The sequence below is a fragment of the Microcaecilia unicolor genome, chromosome 1, assembly GCF_901765095.1.
Source record: "Microcaecilia unicolor chromosome 1, aMicUni1.1, whole genome shotgun sequence".
NCBI lineage: Eukaryota > Metazoa > Chordata > Amphibia > Gymnophiona > Siphonopidae > Microcaecilia > Microcaecilia unicolor.
In genome coordinates, this window is record NC_044031.1 from 375,866,848 (window position 1) to 375,881,730 (window position 14,883).

Consider the following 14,883-nt stretch of genomic DNA (forward strand, 5'->3'; position numbering starts at 1 on the left):
AGTTATTTGATGCTAAGTTCCACCTTAGCAGTCAGCATCCAAGAAAAAGATCTAGCTGTCATCGTGGACAATATGCTGAAATCTTCTGCCCAGTGTGTGGCAGTGGCCAAAAAACAAAGAGAATTTAATTACATCTCTAGTTGCCCTTACTTAGATTCCTATAATTCCCCCTTGGGTAGCATAAGGAACAAGGAGGACCTATTCTTCTCCAGAGGGCAGCACAAGGATCGTAGAGTACCGTAGTCTCTGGACTGAGCCACTGGTGGGATGCTGTCCTTAAGGAGTGTTCTAGTGGTTGGATTCCATGTATGTATAAGGGAGTCCAAATTATGTTGTTTTTTTTTTGGGGGGGGGGGGAGGAGGGTGGTCAGGTTTGAAGCAGATTATGTTGGGAGGAGAGAGACCAGGGTAAACCCCTTTCTAGTGGAGGATCCTTCAGGGAGAGATTCCACAATGGTGTCGCATCCCTCTGGGAGGTGGTGTCTTTGAGAAAGGCATCAGTCAGTCTTGTGTTTCTAGATGTTACCAGTGCAGTAGACAGAGGAACTTGAGCAGATGGCTAGAGAAGTTTATTCAGCAAAGATTTTTATTTTTGGAACACCACATCCATTCCTCTACTGTTTCTTCTTTATTCGAAATATTATGCCTTGAGTCTGAGAATGTATTGATCTTCCCCCATTAGACTATCCACTTCTGGTTTTCCCCATCAGCTCAGGAAAATGAGAACCTGGAACCCTGTGAACCCTCTTTCTGTGGGAAATAATTAAAAGAGGGGTTACACAAAATTAGGCAACTCCAAACTATAGCTTGCTTTTTTTTTTTAATATAACCAAACCAAATGTATTCTTGAACTGGCGAGATAGCCTGTCCAGACTTTGAAGTACAGTCACTGCCCTGTGGCTTGTTTGATCTGGAAAGGCCAGTGATCCTGAAGGGATATAAAAGCTGTGCTGGGCCGACAGCTCAGGGCATCTTGATTGTGGTAGCAAGAGCAAGACCACTCGAGTGCCAGCTGCCAGCCACACATGAATCTGGCGTGTGCTAATGGGGCAGAGGAAGCCGCAAAGAACAGTGAATTGACTACAGGATGCCCGGTCTTCTGTTGTAGGGCTACATGGCCTCATGTTAGGTTTACAGTGTGTGTGTGAATCAATTTGTACAGGTAGCAGCAAGGCAGTTGTGCCCTTTGGTGCTATAGGACGTTATTAACCTTTTGGAAGCAGTATAATTAATTCAAACAAGTTAAGCTGTTTTATAAAATAACTAGTAAAAGAGGCCCGTTTCCAACAGAAATAAAACGGGCGCTAGCAAGGTTCCAGGGCCCCCTCCCTCCCTCCCTCTCTCTCTCCTCCAAGTTCCAGCCCCCCTCCCCTCTGAGTTCCATGCCTCCCTCCCTCCGAGTTCCATGCTCCCCTACCTGCCTCCTTCCCTCCCTCCGAGTCCCATGCCCCCTACCTGCCTCCCTCCCTCCGAGTCCCATGCCCCCTACCTGCCTCCCTCCCTCTGAGTTCCATGTCACCCTACCTGCCTCCATCTCCTTTGAGTTCCAGGACCCCCTTCCAGTTCCAGGACCGGCCCTCCCCTTCCAGTTCCAGGCCCCCCTCTCTCCCGGTAGAGTTTCAGGACCCCCTCCCTCCTTCTCGTCCCCTGCCCTCTGAGTTCCATGCACCCCCCTCCATTTTGGGTCTGTGGGCAAAGTGCTTTAGTACATAATGAGAGGCATTTTTGAAAGGGACGTCCAAGTTGCAATTTGGACGTCCTTGCAAAACGGCGAAATCCAGGGGCGGGGAAACCTGTATTTTCAAAACAAGATGGACATCCATCTTTCATTTCGAAAATACAGTCAGGGATGTCCAAATCCTTAAATTTGGACGTCCCTAGACATGGATGTTTCTAACTTTCGGCGATTTTTGAAACCAAAGACGTCCATGTCAAAAACGTCCTAATGCAAGCCATTTGGACGTGGGAGGAGCCAGCATTTGTAGTGCACTGGGAGAAGGATGTCCATCTTCTGATTTATGTCGAAAGATGGACGTCCTCTTTTGAAAATGAGCCCAAATGTCTCCATATGCCATTCACTCACTTTGTTTAGAGAGCAAACAGCATGGCGTGCTATTCTCATTAAAGATAATGCCAGCATGCTGACAGCCGCATCAGCCAATGTTGGAAATTAGTGCAACAGGCTGGATGACATGTCTTCAACTCATTTTTTTCACTAAATAACATGGTCAAGAGATCTTCATTTTGGTCCTATTACTTTATAAATGTAAGAGTGTAATTATCAATGTGGGCTACTGTTAAAGATATGTTATTTTACCACTAACTCATGCTATTGTAGCACAGGTCCTATTTTACACAATGAGTCCTAGTTACTAATAACCTGTCTTAACAGTAGCCTATGTTGATAACTTCCTCTCTTAATCTGGAGAAAGTAAAACAGGTACTTCTATAGAGCAGGCCAGGGGTGGACTGACAGTGATCTGGGCCCACGGGCAGTGAGGATGATCTGCCCCCCTCCCACCGCAGCTGCCGCCCCTCCCACACACCACAATCTCCTGAGCCTCAGTGAGCCCTTTGCAGTCCTACCTTGAAGGGCCCTGGTGGTCTAGTGGCTTCTTCGGGGGTAAGAAAGAACCTCACTCTTTCCTACCCACTACCACTATTCTGCCCGGTGCCACTGTGTTTTCAAAATGGTGGCCAAGACTGCCACAGAAAGTCTCAGCAGCCATTTCTAAAATACTTCTTTCCTGCCCCCATCCCCCCCCCACAGAAGCCACTAGACCACCATGGCCCTTCAAGGTAGGACTGGGGGGGGGGGGTGTAGTGTGCAGTGGCAGCGGGCAACTGGGCAGAGCCTCGGGCACTGCCCAGTTGCCTGAATGGTCCATCCGCCCCAACAGCAGGCTTTAAAAAGAAAAATCAATCCCAACCTTTTTGTGGGTTTTGCTTTTGTAAGTAATGCTTATGTCTGTCTGTCTGTGTACACATTCAGGAGCATAAAAGTGGGTGGCAACAGGGGAGGATGTAAGATGGGGTAAGCTCATAAATCTAGACAAATGAATGGCAAGCCTAAATTATTAAGCATAATTTATAAGCCCCTAAATTCAGCTAAAAAGGCCAAAATGTGGCATAACTTTAGGAGCTCAGCTTTGAAAACGTACTTGCAATGAGCCAGACGTTGAGACTTTGAAAATGTCTTATCTATAAAGCAGCCATGCACAGATTACACCTACTTTTTCTACAGATGCTTTTTCTAATTAAAAGATCACGTGTAGTTTTGAAAAAACAAAACCATGTACATAGTTGTTTTCCTGCACTAAGGGGCCCTTTTACTAAGCTGTGGTAGGGCTAATGTTGGGTAGCTCGCATTAAATCGACACTACCACCGGGGTAGCACGGATGCCCGGTCGTAATTCCAAAGTTGGCACGCACCCTTTCCTAAGGTAGAAAATAATAATTTTCTATTTTCTACCGTTGGAGTTGTTCCCGGTGGTAATTGGCAGCACAGCCACATTGCCAAGCGCTGACTGGTTATGTTCTGTTTTTGGATATTGCAGCTGCTTTTGATACGGTGATACACTCTATATTGGGGATGAGTGGAGCGCTATTCTCATGCTTTAGTATCTTTTCGTTGGATCAATGTCGGCAAATGAGAATTGCTCCTTTGTATAGGGTACTTCGAGATCTACCGTGTTTCCCCGAATATAAGACACTGTCTTATATTAATTTTCCCTCCCCAAGACCCGCTAGGTCTTATTTTCAGGGGAGGTCTTATTTTTTTTCGGGGAAACATCGGGGTCGCCACCCCCACCCAAGGTCGCCCCCCCAACCGAGGTCACCGGGCCCCCCCTCCACCCGCCCTCCGTCACTCCCAACCTGAAATGCCTCCTTTCACCTTCCTTCGCAAGTTCGGAGCAAGCAGCAGCAGGGCAGACCTCTCCTTCCTTCTGTGCCTCGCCTTCGCCTGACGTTACGTTACGTCAGGCGAGGGCGGAACACGGAAGGAAGGAGTGGCCTGCCCTGCTGCTGCTTGCTCCGAACTTGCGAAGGAAGGTGAAAGGAAGCGTTTCAGGTACTGGTAGTTCCGGGAGCGATGGAGGGCGGGTGGAGGGGGGGGTGGGCGGCGACCTCGGAGGCGGCAGCGGCAGCCTTTGTCCGGCTCTCGGTGGCACTGCTTCAGGTAGGTCTTACTTTCGGGGGAGGCCTTATAATACAAATTTGTAGCAAAACTCCGGTAAGCCTTATTTTCGGAGTAGGTCTTATTTTCGGGGAAACATGGTAGGTCTCTAGTTTTTGTTTTGATATATTTCTGATTGTTCCTTTTCAAGTGGGAGTGAAAGTTGTAGCTGAGCAATAGGCTAACTTGAATGTGGTTGGCCAAGAATGGTTTGGCAATCAATTTCCAGAATTGCCCCATGTAAGCCGCATTGAGCCTGCCATGAGTGGGAAAGCGCGGGGTACAAATGTAACAAAAAAAAAAAAAGACAAAAGCATCAGTTATATATGGAAACAAGTCTTTCATGCCACTGTTTCAGATTGATATTGTGACCCCCCCCCCTGAAAATGCCCATGCCTGAAGGATGGGAGGAAAGATTTTCAGGGTGGTCACTAAGGTGACAGAGCTGCTGTTGACAGCCTGGGGAGAGAATCAGAGTGAAGCCCAGCCCATGAGGGAAGGACAGAGAAGTTAATAAAAGAAATTGCTTAGAGAAACTTCTGGTCTTTGGTAGCCCACCCCCACCAAGACCCATAGCACCAATGGAGAAGTACTAGGTACCAAGACAGGAGAAATTTGCAAGTGTACTGTTTGGAAGCCTCTGTACAAGGCAGAAAGTGCCCACACCGCAGGGATTTTCCGAACTGGGAACAAGGAGTGCCTGGGGAACAATACATCCCAGGTAGAAGTGGGACCAGGTTTGCCTCAGTTCTGGCAGGACTTTCATTGCATATGTGAATGACCCCCTGCTGTGGATGGGATAAAGAACAACTGAAGAGGCCATGTGGCAATGATTGAGGACTGATGGTGATTAGTGCAGTGCTGATACCCTGGTTGCACATAGAGGAGATTGCTGTGCTTGCTTTGGTTGCAGATAGATTTAAGATAGAACTGAACTGTCAGGTGAAAGCCCTGATGATATTTATTTTTATTTTTTTGTTACATTTGTACCCCGCGCTTTCCCACTCATGGCAGGCTCAATGCGGCTTACATGGGGCAATGGAGGGTTAAGTGACTTGCCCAGGGTCACAAGGAGCTGCCTGTGCCTGAAGTGGGAATCAAACTCAGTTCCCCAGGACCAAAGTCCACCACCCTAACCACTAGGCCACTCCTCCACTCTTATGTGGAGACTATGTTTTGCGCTGTGCTGACTATCTGAAGAAAAACACCCTGAATTATACGGACCAAGCTGACAAGTTTATGAACTGTTTTTTCAAGTTACTGTTAGTAAAGTAGAAGTTTTTGCAGTTGAGACTTCTGACTGTTTTTTTTAAGTGAAAGTGCCCAGAGAAAAAGAGTACCCTCAGCCTACCGGATTTATTCCGGCCTGGCCTGCGCCCAGCTTGAGTGATGAAGACACTGCGAGCCGTGTCGGTGGCAGACGTATTCTGTTTGTGTGACTCTGGTCCCAGGTGGTGTGAGCGAAACCCCAGGATGAAACTGAGCCAGAGGTGTGCCAGGGGGGGTTACACTATTAAGGGTGTGTCTGTGCCTTTGCGAGTAGCAGTCAACTTTTTGAGAGTGGCTTTTGGATGCAGAATTGTCTGTGTGGGCACAGTTTATGCAAGTTGCTAAAACTGTCTGTCTTTGACCTCCCGTGTATTGCAGGATTTAAAACTGTGCTTTAGGGCTTTGGATTTTCAGACATTGGTACAAGCATTGATGACACCAACGTTTGATTTGTAATTCTTTGTATATAGGACTTCCAGAATGATCACTGTGTCTACTTCAGTTTGTGGAGAATGCAGCCGTCTGACTTATTTCAGGAAGTAGATGGTGGGATCATGTAACCCCTATTTTGTGTTATCTTCACTGGCTGCCATTGAGATTTTGTGTACAATTTAGATTGTTACTTCAGCCTCAGGTGTTCGGAGTACTGCACACAGAATGTTCCACAGAATTGGACATGATATTGTATTGGCATAATCTTCTGTTGCCCTTATGCTCTAGTCCCCAACAATGGTTGGATTACCCTTCTTTGCAGTTACTTCACAAATTGGGTACACGAGCACAGGACTTTTCAGTTGCAGGTGTACAAACCTGGAATGCTCTTCCTGTGAGGATGCGATTAGTAATTGATTTGGTGGAGTTTCAAAAGAAACTGAAGATCCACTTATTTACCTGTGGTTTTAAGTAGGGGCAATAGGTCTTAGGGAGTACTTTTATATGGAAACATTTTTTTGTGTTTGTTTTTATTGTTTGCTGATTGTTACCTGCCTAAAATTTGTAGGTACATGGGATATAAATATAATAAATGAAATGAAATCTGTCAAATTCTTGAACCCAATCCTTATTCTTTAGGATAGTCTGAAAACAGACCTATTGGCCAGGGCCAAATAATAGAGTTGAGAACCAATGGCAATCTGTACATGAAGAGTATAAAGGCACCTTTAAAAATCCTGTGCAAGGAGGACAGTGTCATTTGATCCCAGTGCTGTGTGGATCCAGCATAGAAGATTCATTTTCCAGTCTCTGGTCTGCTGGACCCCGGAGGGAGGATGCCAACTATTTATTAGAATTTATTTACTGCCTTTATGAAGGAATTCACTCAAGGCGGTGTACAGTAAGAATAGATCAAACAGATCCAAGATGGCAACACGCATCTGATACACGCTGAGCCTCTCCTGCTTGTTCTCAGTGTCCGCGATGCCGAAGCATAGGGAAAAGTCGGCGATTGGAGCCTCACTGCAACCACCCCCGCAGGTCTTCGGTTCTCTAGAGTCCTTTGTGGTGAGGCCGGGAAACCCAGTGCAGTCGGGAGGAAGCCTGCTTGAGATGTCTGGAGAGAGTGGAGATCCGGTGGCGTCTCTTGGGCTGGAAGTCACCTTGAGCCCCGACAGTAGAGCTCCCCCATCACAGCCACTAATCAGCAGTTTGCTGCTGTCGGTGATGAGGTCTCCACTGCAGGGAAGCATGGAGAAGACCCAACACTGAAAGGCCCCTAACCAGCCAGCGTCGGACAAGGGGGTGACGGTTTTTCCGGACCCACGGCTTGATACAGCGGGAATTTCATCAAATGTGAGCGTTCCGATTGCAGCAGACAGTGAGCAAGAAGTAAGTCCTCAGGTACAAGACTAGATGCCTTCCTCACAAGTTTCTTGTTTTCTGAGTAGCAAACCAGCTGAAGTGACCTTGGACACTCTTTGGGTTCTAATGGGTAGAGAACTATGTCCTCAAGTTCAAAAATTAGAACAATGAATTGTCTCGCAAGATAAAATGTTGGAAATAGTTGACTCTGAATTTAAGCAATTTAAGGGATGAGTTGAAAAACAGGAGAAAGAAATGGAAAATATACAAAAGATACAGGAAGTTATAATTAAAGATACAACCGATCTCCGTAGGAAGATAGAGACACGGGGAACATAACAAGAGCTAATAATGTACGTTTTTTTAACTTTCCAAAGATTTTTTTTCTATATCTCCTAGAGAGATGTTAAAACATTATATTAAAGAAATCTTAGGGGTTTCTAAAGACAATACACCTCCGTTTTCCCAAGTGTATTACTTGCCAGAAAAAAAAGAATTTTTAGAGGATCAGCAAAAAGACTTGGTTCAGGATAATTTACTTTTGAATATTTCGGATATTTTGGAGTCCTTGGACACTGAGTTTGCTTCATCTTCAACATTGCTTGTAACTGTTACCCTTGTGCTAGATAAAGACTGGATGTTGAAATTATTTTTCAAAAACAGACAAAAAAAAACGTTTCTGGGCTTCAAAGTTCAAATTTTCCCAGATGTAACAAGGGAAACCCAAAAGAAACGTTGACAATTTGTTTTACTTAAACCAGGTGTACTTCAGATAGGAGCTACATTTTACGTGCGATATCCCTGTAAATGTGTAGTTAGGTATCAAGATGCAAAATATGTCTTTTTCGAACCTTCCCAACTCACTGTTTTTCTTGCAGGCAAATGGACCGTGGGGTAAATAGCTCTAATTTAAAAGGGGGCTTTCCTAGTATATCAGAGCTAAATTTCTATCTAAAAAATTTTCCTTTTTTTTTTTTTTTTTACTCTACTATATGTAATCTTGGATCAGCAGTTGTGGACTTGAGTTAAGCTTGAGGAGTAGCCTAGTGGTTAGTGCAGCAGACTGATCCTGGGGAACTGGGTTCGATTCCCACTGCAGCTCCTTGTGACTCTGGGCAAGTCACTTAACCCTCCATTGTCCCAGGTACAAATAAGTACCTGTATATAATATGTAAGCCACTTTGAATGTAGTTGGAAAAGGCAGTATATAAGTCCAATTCCCCTTCCCTTAATGGACATCTTTAATGTTTAAGAAGAAAAAACTAATTAATTATGTTGGATAGCTATACTTTGCTGTACAAGATATTTCTTGGTTGGAAAATTTGAAATGTTATTAAATAAATAATAATAATAAAGACTAGATCAAACATGAGCAATAGGCAATTACAGCAGTAAAAATATTCAAATACAATGTCAACACAATACATAATAGAACATTTTAATTGATAGTGAAGGATAAAGCAAAGATGGAACATATAGATAGGTAAGAAAGTAGGAAGAGTTAGAAAGTAAGGTGACTAATTTAAAGAAAGTTGTATATGAGGTCAGAGAGAGGTTAAATATTATCTCTGCTAGGGTAGGAGTGGATAAACATGTCCCGCTGCAGTATGTGCAGCATGTGTCACTCCTTGTGTGTGTGAGCGAGACTTACTTCTTCCATTAAAGGCCTGGTTGAAGAGTCAAGCTTTCACCTGCTTCCTGAAGTGTAACCATTGGATTTGGGGTTTAATTGCTTGCCTTTCCAAATCTGAGCTCAAGGCAAAGTTATACTCAGCTACAGCAGTTTGTAAGCCCTTTTTGGACAGGGAACTATCTAAGAAGTCTAGCCACACACCTTAAATAATAATGAACAGTGAAGCATGCAGATGCATGGAAAGCAGCTTAGCTTTATGAAAAATGAATAAAGCAACTTGTGGTAAACTTCAGAACCTGCATTATTTGGTGAGAGCAGCACCTCAAGAGGTGATATTACCTTTCCTCCCTCCCCCCCCCCCAACACGTTATCCTACTAATGCGAAAACCAGTGGTCCCAGGGAGCAAGCAACAGTACATAGACAACCAGTGTACCCTTGAAGCAGTTCCTTATTTGGCAGCCTGACCCCTAGCAATAGTACTGCAAGACTATTTGTTACATTTGTACCCCGTGCTTTCCCACTCATGGCAGGCTCAATGCGGCTTACATGGGGCGGCCTGGAGGATACCAATTTTGATAAGGAAACCACCGGGGCAGGAGTAACCAAAGATAACATAACATAGGAAATCTTATATACCATGTTGACCCAAAGGCTCAGAATGGTTTACATAAAGGAAGCTCATGACATATAATACAAAAGAATAAAAATCAAAATATACAATAACCTATGTTAAAGCAAAATCACAAATTTAAATATAACAACGAGAAAAGAGACAAGTTTTCACAAATTTCCTAAATCTTAAATACTGAGTTTCCATCCAAATTTATGAAGGTAGTGAATTCCATACAGGAACTACTGCATGAGTAAAAAGTCTCTTAAAAGTGACAGCCCACCTAGGTTCACACAATAGCCAACCTGGAATCACACTACAAGTACCAGAGGTTGGGGAGGGTGGGAGAGAGGGTGGCACCTACTGTGTAATTAAAAGTAAACAGGATTGGAATGGAGGGGGGGGGGGGAGTTCTGTCAGAGGGAGCTTCTATTAAAAAAAATAAAGGTTTACTGGGAGAAATATGAAAGCTTTCCTAGGACTGGGGGTGGGTTAGATTTGCTGGAAGAAAATGGGTAGAGGTGCAATTATTATTTTTTAAATAAATCTGAGGTCCAGCTTTGAAGACCTGAGCCTGCTATCATTGCATTGCAGTGGCCAGGACTCTATGATATTCCTAGCTGTTCACTAATCTATAATACTATAATTATCTCTCTATATAAAAGGCAACCCCAATGTTCTGAAGCCTCCATGGAAGTTGAGGCACCCGAGATATCCGGTGTGCCCTGGAGTGTCTGCACCGCCCTCGCGTCAAAACGTCATGACGTCGAGGGCGGAGCTATAACACTCGAGGGCCGAAACGCGAGGCCAACGCGAATCCCGAACAAGTAACGCAAGTAGCTCCGAGGGACGGAGGGAGGGGGCCCCTTGCTAGCGCCTGTTTCATTGCACTCAGAAACGGGCATTTTTTCCTAGTAATCTATAATACTGAGATACTGTGTGTAAGTGGTAAAATGTTCTCCAGTAAAATAGCCCATAAATGTGCTATTTTATCCTGGGTCTGATAAATAAGGGCCTAAATTTATGCCTGAGACAATGAATGGTGAAATGACGTGCTCAAGATCAGGACCACCATTGGGAAAAGCAAGATTTGAACCCTGATTTCCTAGCTCTTAGTCCTCCATTTTAGCTGCTAGACTTCATCTCCATTTGTTTTGTTATCTTGAGGCAGTTTTCATAAAGAAAAGGTGAAAAACTGCAAAAGACAGCAAAAAAAAAATCCAGTACAAAGCAGCAGCTTAAATTGCTGATGTTGGGTAGCAACATTATTTTTATTATTATTATTAGGATTTATTTACTGCCTTTTTGAAGAAATTCACTCAGCCCATCTTGAGAGGATAAAGTGTAACCATACGTTCATTACTCTTTGATTTCAGATCGAAGTACAGTCCCACACTGGACCACATACATCCACTCTGTCTTTACCATTCTGTGGGGAAAAGTGAATGGACCACTCCGACTATTAGCATTATCTCTTCTTTCCACTGTGTGGTACTGCAGACAGCGGTTACTAAAATGGTAAGTTTCTTCATTGGCATTGTGCTTAAAAAGCTGCCATTGCTGTACTTAGTTCATTTAAATGAACAGGAATAGATGTTAACATTTTATTGGAGTACCTTAATAAATCCTTGACTAGCTCTTGGGAACTAACATTTCCGTCTTCAGGTCCCAAAATGCAGAACAGATCAGACTTTGGAACAAAAGCGAGAGAGAATAACTCCTGAATCCTAATCAACAATGTATTAAGTTAGCCTAATACAGGAGTTCTCAACCCAAGCCTCAGGACGATTGGAACCAGTCTGGTTTTCATGATATCCACAATGAAATAAGTTTGCATGCACCTCTTCCATTTTATTCAAATCTCTCTCAAGCATATTCATTGTGGGTGTCCTGAAAACCTGATTGGCATGCTGTGTCCTGAGGACTGGGTTGAGAACCCCTGGTCTAATAAAAAGGTATCACTATGGGCCTGATATTCAGACTGATTTAAACGGTCAGGAGATGGCTGTGGAAGGCAATGGCAAACCACCCTGCCCATACTGCCAAGAAACCGTAACACAAGTGGTGGCCCCCTTAAGTTGACATTGTTCACGGCATTGTACTTGCGTACAGGGACTACAATATTCTGGAGGCAAAGTCCATAAACCATTATTATTCTTGTCCTTGGGATTAAGTAGCACAAAATCTTGCCACTTTTTGGGGCTCTGCCAGGTACTTGTAACCTGTACTGGCCCCTGTTGGAAACAGGATATTGGGCTAGATGGACCCTTGGTCTGACCCAGCAGGGCAACTCTTATGTACTTATGTAATGTAAAATGGATATAGAATTCTCTCATATTTTTGAAATAACAGTTACACATTTATCGCAGTGCCAAACATGCAGCTGCTGTTTGAATATTGACCTGATCTATATTTCTGTTTGTTGACTTTAATTTGCATTGAAAATGACAGGGTGCTTGTCACTGCGACAAGCAACTTTTATCACATTATCTTAATTTGCAAACTGTTCTTTGACAGCTGTGTTTTTTATGTTGCAGGTGGACTCTGTGTTTTCAAGCAAAAAGTAAAGAATACATTTATTTCACACATTTACATTTGACTCTCTGAAACTGAAAATGAAGCGATGTGTTAATGGGTATTTTGTATTTTGATTTAGAAAGCCCCAGTGTACAAGCAGAAGTCAATCTGCTTGCCTACTGTGCTAGAGAGTGGAACGGAGACACACAGCAGGCGAGAGAGATGAGAAAGGTAAATGATATGCTTACTGTTTCAGTTTTTATTAGCGCTGAAAATGTACCTAGCTCCTCTCCCACCCAAGCCCCTTCTGCAGGGGCTCCTTTCCCATTATTTTGAGGCCACTGTTGCTATTGTATTTATTTATTTATTTTAAACACTTCTGACCCGCCTATAAACTAGGTGATTTCCATAAAAGCATACACACTAATATGCAAAGAGGTGGGATACAAATGCAATCTCTCTATATAAAAGGCAACCCCAACGTTCTGAAGCCTCCACGGAAGTTGAGGCGCCCGAGATATCTGGTGTGCCCTGGAGTGTCTGCACCGCCCTCACGTCAAAACGTCATGACGTCGAGGGCGGAGCTATGACACTCGAGGCCTGAAACCGAAACGCCACAGCGAACTAACAAGGCAAGTAGCTCGGAGGGACGGAGGGAGGGGGCCCCTTGCTAGCGCCCGTTTCATTGCCCTCAGAAACGGGCATTTTTTCCTAGTAAATAAATAAAACAAAACATTATCAATTAACAGAAATATAACATAAAATACTACTAACATAATCCAAAACATAAGGTGCTGCAGTCATAACTTGCAAAACTACACTGAACAGTATGCTTGCCAGATGGGTACACACAGTGTAATGCAGGGCTTCTCAGCACAAGGTTTTGGCAACCTCAGAGTGCAGCCACTGACTCTTGCTGATGGCTGAATTCACTCTCTTTTATTTTCCTTTTCCCTTCACTCCCTTGTTACCTTTCTTCTTGTGTTTCTTTCTTGCTTTGGCTCCCTTTCTGTTCCTTTGTCCTCATGTGACCCCTCAGACTCAGTAGACGAGAAGGAGTTTGCTCCTTTCTTCTAAGGTAGGAGTGTATGCTTGACATTTAAGGAATTTTGAAAATTTTAGGCTCGTTATTCAAAACCACTTATGTGGTTGCTGGCGATGCCTTTCAAAAAATAAAATAAAATAAATCCAGACTACCTGAAAGGATAATTTTGTCTATACAACTCGTTATTGGGCCAAAATTATCCATTCATAAAGGAGGCAGGATTTGGGGTGATGCCACTTATACATGTAGCATTTATTTATCTATTAGGATTTATTTACCACAGTTTGAAGAAATTCACCCAAGTATAACCCAGACATAGGCAATAAACAATTATAACAGTAAAATATTCAAATAGCACACACAAGTACATAAGTATTGCCATACTGGGACAGACCAAAGGTCCATCGAGCCCAGCATCCTGTTTCCAACAGTGCCCAATCCTGGTCACAAATACCAGGCAAGATCCCAAAAATGTACAAAACATTTTATGCTACTTATCCCAGAAATAGTGGATTTTCCCCAAGTCCATTTAATAACGGTCTATGGACTTTTCCTTTAGGAAGCCGTCCAAACCTTTTTTAAACTCCGCTAAGCTAACCGCCTTTACCACATTCTCTGGCAACGAATTCCAGAGTTTAATTACACATTGAGTGAAGAAAGATGTTCTCCGATTCGTTTTAAATTTACTACATTGTAGCTTCATCGCATGCCCCCTAGTCCAAGTATTTTTGGAAAGCGTGAATAGACGCTTTACATCTACCCATTCAACTCCACTCATTATTTTATAGACCTCTATCATATCTCCCCTCAGCCGCCTTTTCTCCAAGCTGAAGAGCCCTAGCCGCTTTAGCCTTTCCTCATAGGGAAGTATTCCCATCCCCTTTATCATTTTCGTCGCCCTTCTCTGCACCTTTTCTAATTCCACTATATCTTTTTTGAGATGCGGCGACCAGAATTGAACACAATATTCAAGGTGCGGTCACACCATGGAGCAATACATAGGCATTATAACATCCTCATTTTTGTTTTCCATTCCTTTCCTAATAATACCTAACATTCTATTTGCTTTCTTAGCCGCAGCAGCACACTGAGCAGAAGGTTTCAACGTATCATCAACGACGAAACCTAGATCCCTTTCTTGGTCTGTGACCCCTAACGTGGAACCTTGCATGACGTAGCTATAATTCGGGTTCCTCTTTCCCACATGCATCACTTTGCACTTGCTCACATTAAACGTCATCTGCCATTTAGACGCCCAGTCTCCCAATCTCGTAAGGTCCGCTTGTAATTTTTCACAATCCTCCCATGATTTAACGATTTTGAATAACTTTGTGTCATAAGCAAATTTAATTACCTCACTAGTTACTCCCATCTCTAGGTCATTTATAAATATGTTAAAAAGCAGCGGTCCCAGCACAGAGCCCTGGGGAACCCCACTAACTACCCTTCTCCATTGAGAATACTGACCATTTAACCCTACTCTCTGTTTTCTATCTTTTAACCAGTTTTTAATCCACAATAGAACACTACCTCCTATCCCATGACTCTCCAATTTCCTCTGGAGTCTTTCATGAGATACTTTGTCAAACGCCTTCTGAAAATCCAGATGCACAATATCAACCGGCTCCCCTTTATCCACATGTTTGTTCACCCCTTCAAAGAAATGTAGTAGATTGGTGAGGCAAGATTTCCCTTCACTAAATCCATGTTGACTTTGTCTCATTAATCCATGCTTTTGAATATGCTCTGTAATTTTGTTCTTAATAATAGTCTCTACCATTTTGCCCGGCACTGATGTCAGACTCACCGGTCTATAATTTCCCAGATCTCCTCT

General features: G+C 43.5%; 1 protein-coding gene across 1 annotated transcript in view; it reads left to right on the plus strand.

Annotated features, from left to right (window-relative positions):
• The window catches only part of OTULINL (OTU deubiquitinase with linear linkage specificity like), a 148,136-nt gene that overhangs the window by 62,211 nt on the left and 71,042 nt on the right, over positions 1-14,883 (plus strand). The window contains exons 2-4 of the mRNA XM_030209974.1: positions 10,864-11,005; positions 12,025-12,050; positions 12,144-12,235. Of these exons, the coding sequence (XP_030065834.1) occupies positions 10,864-11,005; positions 12,025-12,050; positions 12,144-12,235 (260 nt within the window). The remainder of the gene's footprint in view (positions 1-10,863; positions 11,006-12,024; positions 12,051-12,143; positions 12,236-14,883) is intronic.